The 8,158-nt window shown below is 41.6% G+C and overlaps 1 protein-coding gene across 1 annotated transcript in view; it reads left to right on the forward strand.

Moving 5' to 3' along the window:
* Nucleotides 1–6,267, forward strand: part of klhdc8b (kelch domain containing 8B) — a 102,716-nt gene extending 96,449 nt beyond the window's left edge. Inside the window, exon 5 of the mRNA XM_034694850.1 lies at nt 3,086–6,267. Within this exon, the coding sequence (XP_034550741.1) occupies nt 3,086–3,282 (197 nt within the window). The 3' untranslated portion in view covers nt 3,283–6,267. The remainder of the gene's footprint in view (nt 1–3,085) is intronic.
* Nucleotides 6,268–8,158: the final 1,891 nt, after the last annotated feature.

Genomic DNA, 8,158 nt, shown 5'->3' on the forward strand with positions numbered 1-8,158 from the left:
TGTGTGCAGTCACGGCTGTTGGTTCACATGTGTGTCTTTAGAAAGGATGATAAAGGAGCTGCGTCCTGAGCAGCTTTGAAAAGGCCGTCTCGGTGCTGCCACTTTGTTCTTCCAACAAAATGATGACAATAATCCTCCTTAGATGGACACACACACACACACACACACCATACACTCATCAAATCCATATTATTTGGGGACTCGCTGTGATGTGGGTCTCCATGGGAACGGAAACAACTTAGCACCAGCTGATGTATAATGACGGTGAGCGTTGCACCTGAGGTGAGAACGATGGAGAGAGGGGGAGGGAAGTGGAACGAGGGAGAGAAGAGGAGATGGAGAACACAGTGAACCTTAGAAATGTCATATTTTAATTCTAATGCAAACGTCTCGGTTTCTTTTCCTGAAGCTAAAATTAAATCGGCCATATTTGAAATTAATATCCTGACACATTTGCATTTAATGTTTCCTGGTTTGTTATTTTGAATTCTTTAAATATGTTGAAGAATATCTCTGAGCCTACAGTCAGAGCTAATTGACACATTTTAAATGAAGCTGTAACACACCACCAGAGGCGTCTCAAGACAATTACATTTACATTAAGATACACTCATTTATTTATTTTAAGGAGCGTTTTTGCTTCTTCAGACCTGGGAATAAGCAGTGACAGCTTTGTTAAGGGAAGGAAGAGACCGTGTTTAACGGAGGAAAATGATACTGACTTCCTGTAAAGAAGATTTAAGAGTGAAAATCTTCAAGCATTGCAACATATTAGTTTTTTGTTGAATTATTCTATTTCATGGAGGAGGATTAGATGCCTTTTTTTTCTTTATGAGGTCTGTACTGGGCTTTGCACCAGCTAAGCACACATAAAGAAAAGTAGCCTTGTTTGTATGTTATAATTCAGAACAAACTTGCGGGAGATGTACCGGACCCTTGTGGTGAAGAGGGAGCTGAGCTGGAAGGCAAAGCTTTGAAATTACCAGTCAGCCTACGTTCCAACCCTCACCTATGGTCATGAGCTGTGGGTCATGACCAAAAGAATAAGATTCTGGATACATTTTGCTGCTATATTATTCACTTCAGTTAGTTTTCAGTTGTTAGCCTGTTCAGAGGCAATTTGGCTAATCAGTGAAATGCACTTTTCCAAATGGGGTGTTTGTGACCCCAAAAATCCAGGATGAGTGTGCGCCACGTTCCGTCAGCGACACGGCTTTGCTCCGTCCGAGGGCTTGCGCCCTGGTCCACAGGACGCGTGTTTGGAGCGTAGCGCCAGCTCATAGCAGCCAGGATCAGCTGGGTCCAGTATAGAGAGAACCACATACAAACAACAGGTCACAGAGCCTTTCTGTGGTTGAATTTCTGCTCATTTGGACAGTATTCCATTACTTTTGTGCTTTAATCATCACTGAGTATGCTGCAGAACTGTTAAGTTTAATTTTTGCAGTTTTAGATGAGTTTAATATGAAAAATTTGGCTCTGCTTTGTTGTCCCGTTAACTTCTGACACAGTTATCATCTTAAAGTCCTGTTGTAGTTGACCCGGGTCTCTGATCTGTGGCTGTTTGCAGCTTACATCCATAATTCATGAGTATTTCTGATCTAAACGATCTTTAAAAGGTCGGGAGTCCGTATATGATGTTTTATTTTTAAATTGCCAGATGTTGCATGCGATCCTTGTACCTGACTTCCTGTCCAGGGGTCTCATTTATAAAGGTTGCTTACGCACAAGACAGGGCCTGAAATTGGCGTACACCAGTTTTCACTCCAAGTTTGTGATTTATAAAAACAAACTTGACGTGAAAATGTGACTACCGGTAAGCAAACTCTGACCCAGGCGTACGTACATTTTAGAGGCAGGGGGAAATTGGCGACGCAGTTGGTGAGAGGGAGTTCTGAAGTCAGATTATATTTTAATGCCTTTTACACATTTCATTCATTGAATAACAACATTAACAGACCCGTGTCACCATCATCACTAAAATCTAGATATTCTATTTGACTGTGTCTGTGGTGAGTCGTTTCCAATAAGCTGTCATTAAAAGATAAAAGCTTGTCTTAAAGTTCATCAAATATTTCATCAGCTTTGTCTCACCGTTACATTTCTCCAAAGTGTAGAGGAACAAAACGGGCCGTATTCTAATGTGTTCGTCGGGAGGTAAAACCAAAGTAACATCAGAAGACGTAAATAAGCCGCGGAGCAAAGTGACAGTCATGTTTTCAATGTTTCTAACGCTGTGCAGAGTCACTACGTGTAGTTATACTTTTAATAAAGACTTCAATATCTTAGTTTGGATGTTATGCTACTTGCTCAGATGAATCAACATCTCCATGGTGCAATCAAACAATGACATGAGTAACAAACTGACTCGTTACAACATATGGTTAGGTGTGGACTTTGTACCACAAATTAAGATGCAACTTATGCATTCCCAGCAGGAGTCTGGTTCTGCTCAAGGTTTCTGCCTGTTACAGGATGCTTTTCTTTGCCACTGTGACCTGTTAGTTGCTGCAGAGTGCTCTGCTCATAGCGGCTGTTGGGCTGTGCTGAAAAGTCCATTTCACTGTTAAAGGTGTAGCAACACGTGTCTCATATCTGGAGGTGATTTTAGTGGTGAGGTGATGGTTGTCTCCTTTTTTCAACTCGTTTCTTTGTATAACTCACTGATAAGAGGTGTGATGAGTTAGCATGTATGTGTATCTGTGCGTCCACTGTGGTAGCAAATAATGTCCATATTATTGAAGTGTTAGTATTCAAAAACTGCCCACTGAAATATGTGAGAGACAGTGATTAGTTAACAAGTGTTAATGCAAATGAGAAGTGGTTTCCAAAGAAAATAAGTACATGATAAACATGTCAGTGCTATATTTTTACAGTGTTAAATGTCAACAAAGTCCTAGGTGGTGATTAAAGTCCACAAATGAGTTGTTAATAAAATTCAGATCTGTATGTGCTTCCACAGTCCTCTCAGGTAAAGAAAAGAAACTATAACAAGCTTTATATTTGCATGTTTCCATTTGTTTGTCAGACTGAATGAGAGAGCTGCTAAACGCTGAATTTCAAACATGTTTCTTTTATTTTGCAGGTAATGAGCCGGCGCCGCTGGGCTCAGTGGAGAGCTACAACCCTGTGAAGCGGCGCTGGGAATATGTGGCACCCATGCCTACGGCGCGCTGCTCCTCTGCCCTTTGGCAGACAAACAGCATGCTCTTTGTGATTGGAGGAGTCGCCCAGGGACCCAGTAACGCTGTGGAAGCTTTGTGTTTACCAGAAACAGTGTGACACATGCACACACTCAAACTCACACAGGATTAAATGCAAAACAGCAGCGATATTTTATTCATGTGTGTGCAGAAACACAGACACAATCACATGAATTGGATCCACAGCTGGCACTTAGATACTTTTCTACCTTTTATGTCCAACTGAAGGACTCCTCTCTCTTACTGGGATGTAAGAAAAGTCTTTTTCACATTCAACAAGCATTTTACAGACGGAGGCTGCAGACACAGTTTGTGACAGAGACGGACGAATTCAGGATGAAGGACGTTCAAGCCGTCTGCTGAGACTGGCAAGGACTGAAAACTGACAGCTTTTCTACACTGGAGAAATCATAGAGACAACATAATGAGCAAAAAAGATACACACACACACAACGTCTGACGAAACAACACGCCTTTGAACTGTTGAGCATTTTTCTGAATAAAAGCAGGGTACTTTTCTGGATAATAAAGGAACATAGGGCCATATCTGTAACTCACATGCAGCCTGCTGCGACAGAAAGCCTGAACACTTTTGTACGACCTTACAAACAACACTTAGTTGAGATTTAGTGACGTTCTGGGAATGTGAATGTCTGTTTGAGTTATTTTCTTCTTTCTTTTCTTTTTTTTCTTTGTACATGTTAAAGTTAGCAACCGCTATCATAGTGTTTCCAAATGCAACTGAACAAGTTGGCTTTTCTTTTAGGACTAGTTAAAACAGACTGTGGTTGAACTTGTAGTCAGCTTGCCTTTCCTGCCCATCTTTCCACCTGTGCTACAACATTTGCAACACAGCAATCGATCACCGAGCTCGAACCGTCCTTCACACTGCAGCACGGTGATGTGGGCGCTCGTGAAGTGAATGCAGCATGACTCATACCTGATGCCCTGAAGCATCCAGACAGACAAATGAAAATGTAAACATCACATTCCTGACACGTAATATTTCCCTTGAGTTTAATGATTGACGGCATAACATTTTATTTATGCCAACATGATGATGGATACATAGGAAGAGCATGTCAAAGTGACGGTACCTCAGCGACAGTTAGACACAGTTTGCTCTCTTATTTTGACAGATGGAGAGTTTTTTGTTTTGAATATGTAAAAAAAAAAAAATTACAGTTAATTGAATTCTGCATTTTTTTTCAATTTTAAGACTGTAGCTATATTGATTAAGTGTTTTCCCAGGGATACAATGTGGTATTAATGAAAAGGTTCTGAATCATAGAGCAGTGTATGCTGTTTGATATCATAGCGGTTGCATATTTGCGAAACCATGACTGGTGAAGTTGTTTATTCAATGGAGTTACCCACCAGAAAGTCAGTCCAAAATGCTGAAAAGTCGATACCAGAGGGCTTATTCATAAATTGGATTGAAAAGTTTGCAGCTTGATCAGAAAGAGATCTGAAAGCTGTCTTTTAATTCCACAGAAATCGACCAGTTTGGTACCAAAAAGACGGACTTTCCATACAGATGCTGTTTATTCTGGACAGGGCGAATGTTTGTGTACCAGAGTTAGGAGTGAAAGTAGATGGAGGGAGCTGCAGTGCAAAATGTTTTGTGACAGATTCACTGACCTGTGGTCAGCAGACAAGGTCAGACAGGAAACAAAGGAATTACAAAGTGGTTTGTTTACTTGCAGAGTATGTTGGTCTTTCTTATCCTCCTGTTTTGGAAATGTTTGAATTTTTCCTCCAAGAGCGATTCATTGGCCCCTGAAATGTAATACTAATCTATTTTGACAAGAGGTTCAGTTCCGGCTCAACTGCTTTCAAAACGTCAGCTGAAACTTAAAAAGATGATCCAGCAAATAGGATCTTTATTACTATTTTGACGTACTGATTTGTACTAACATAGGGGTGAATTCACTACTGATAGTGCCAAGACTTGCCCCGCCATCTGCTGCATTTCAAGGTCAAATTCACACAAACATATTGCGCTAATGATAGTCAAGCCCAAACTAACCCATAAAGTTTTGCAGCTCTGTGCAGTTTTCTCTTGTTCTGCATCTGATTGTGGTGACAAGCTGTAGGCATTCTGTTCTCTGTGCAGAGCTGCAGTGTGCGCTCTTATCCTGTCCAAGTTGGACCTGTCCACATGCAGATGATGAGCTGGATGGGGAGGGAACAGTAACCAGTGCATTGTAAAGCTGATTCATGCATTAGTGATAAAAAACTGTGCGTCACATCAGGAGTGAGCCAACAAGGATGCTCATCCAGATAACAACACCCTCTTTACCAGGCCTGTTGTGTAATAGCTCCTGATTGTCTTCAAACGTGGAAAAGTGTTGAGTCTGGATATCGCCATCATGATAGTATTAGTTATCAAAGTGTCAAAGTAATGCTAACAGACTTGAGGCAGAGATATAAATTATGTGCAGGTCACAAGAGATGGGAGTTTTGTCATGATCTATGGAAAGTAAAGGACGCGGTCACACAATTGTCAACAGATAGTGAGAATGTCACAGGCCTTTGGTGCTGCTGTTTGTTAATTCAACATTTATTTTTGGCAATGTGTGCCATTTACACTGAAAGGGGACAACTTCGCCCCAAACTTTCTCAATTAAATTCAAGCAAACAGCACCAGCACACAGAGATGGCATTTGCTTTGTGGTGCATTTAACCCTCTGTGTACACTTTGTGAATTAGAGAGTTTCTCTTTGAGTTTTATTTGCACAGATTGCACAGAAGAAAAGTACAATCCTTTTTATGAATCAGGCCCTGAGTTCTTCTTTAACAACATTTTCAGCATTGAGAAAATATCTTAAAACAGTTGCATTGAGAATTAAACTATGTCATGCCATCTGCAATGATACAATGTAAATAATGATTTGATTCACCAGTGTTTGATGACTTGGTGATTCAAGGTAAGGTGTTGTACAACAGATTGTCTGTTTACCCAACGAACATTAACAAGAAGTGCAGACACTCTAATTCCACAGATAGAGCTGGCATTCATCTGCAAATGGTTTTAAAATGACTGAATAAATGCTGCAGTTGCACGAGGGATCCAAGGTAACCAAATTTAAATTGTCTCCATAGAAGGAAACACTGAAGAGACCTGATACATACAGTATATACAGCAGAGAGAGAGAGAGAGAGAGAGAGAGAGAGAGAGAGAGAGAGTGAGAGAGACAGAGAGAGAGAGAGAGAGAGAGAGAGAGAGAGACAGAGAGACAGAGAGAGAGAGTGAGAGAGACAGAGAGAGAGAGAAAAACAGAAAGAGAGAGAGAGAGAGAGAGAGAGAGTCTGTGGCTAACTCAGAGACACAGATAAGTACAATCTGAAAGAGGGAGCTATCTCTGCCCCCCCCCTAAAATAAGCCACATTTTTTACACCCACATAAACACACACAAGCACACAGCTTCTCCACTGTCTTGCCCCTTATCTTCTCTTTTTCTGGTCTGCATGGCAGACCTTGTTAACGGAGGCAGACATCTATTACCGCGAGAGAGCTCTGAAGTTGCTGGAGCTCAGATGAGACGTCCGTTGACAGTTATTTCTGGTGCTTTACTTGTGTGCATCTAATTGAGTGTGTTATTTAAAACCCACACATTCATCACATACATATACAATATGTATGTGTGCACACACACACAAACACCCCAGCTTGTTTGCAGAGCCAAGCAGAGACCTGCATGCCTAAATACAGGCAAACAAGAATGCAGCGTCATCCTCATTTACTCATCCAGGACTACGATTTGGCAATTATCATGAAAGCCTGGAAAGATAACTGAGATCATTTTGTAAACAAACTACTCTGCGGCCCCCAACTCCATCCAGCACTAATTAACCTACTTAAATCCAGTACAGTTTGTGAGAGTGCCTGTGTGAATGGGTGTTTGTGTGTGAAGGAGAAATTATGTAATATTCTGTCATGTGATTTGAGAAGTTCATGTAGCTCCATCAGCAAACACATTATCATGAAGTTAGTTTGGTTTGTAGTACTTCAGAGAACAACACACAGACATACTGTAGTTTAACTACATTAGATCACTTTTACACGGGACTTCCACTAGATCCGTGTACGGGCCATCTCCAATCCGCTGCGGTCCTGCTCCATGCTCTCTCATCCGTCAACACCCACCAGTTGTGTTTTCAGAACGCAGAATGGATCAGGACCGCCGGACAGCTGGAGTGATGTGACCGAGGTTTCCCTGCGGTAATCACTGAATCAAGGATTCTCCTCCTCCTCTCCTCATCCATGTTGTCTTTCTGGTCCTCTGAAAACCTCTGACCTGTTGACTCCAGACCTGGCTCCGCTCATCATGACGGTTTGTTGTTGTAGTTAAGTGAAATACGATCTGGTGATAACACAGAGTGTTTTATTCTGAAAATTAACCGGATGTTTTCATTTTGTTTTGGTGCCTGACTTCCTGTCCCGCTCCGTCTGCTCTGTCATGCTCCAAAAATAGAAGTCTTGTGTATCTGATCCAGAGGGCTCCGACCTGCCGGATCAGAGACGCAGCCGGAACGCAACAGAGCGGATCCAGTGGAAGTTAACACATTGACTAGAACAGAAACCTATCAGATCAGGTGCCGTGACGAATCGGAGACAGACCGGACATGGATCTGGTGGAATTTGGCCGTTAGTCTAACACTAGCTTATTTACACATACATCTGACAAGGAGCAACTCCAGCTTTCATTCTGCACTGGGCATTTGAAGTTAATGGTCATGGTTGAATGACAACTCACACTATATGTACATGTTCAGTCAGGACAGAGCACATTGATGGCAGTTGTCAATAAGGTTACCTTTAAAACTTCAAAAATAATGATGATGATACGTCTCTTTTAGGTCCATATGCAATACAGGGCTCTACACATATCAGCCGTAATCCCACCACCACCTGTGCAATCTATTACAATCCCTGAGAACAGCTACACATT

Source organism: Notolabrus celidotus, chromosome 11 (assembly GCF_009762535.1).
Source record: "Notolabrus celidotus isolate fNotCel1 chromosome 11, fNotCel1.pri, whole genome shotgun sequence".
In the NCBI taxonomy this organism is placed as follows: domain Eukaryota; kingdom Metazoa; phylum Chordata; class Actinopteri; order Labriformes; family Labridae; genus Notolabrus; species Notolabrus celidotus.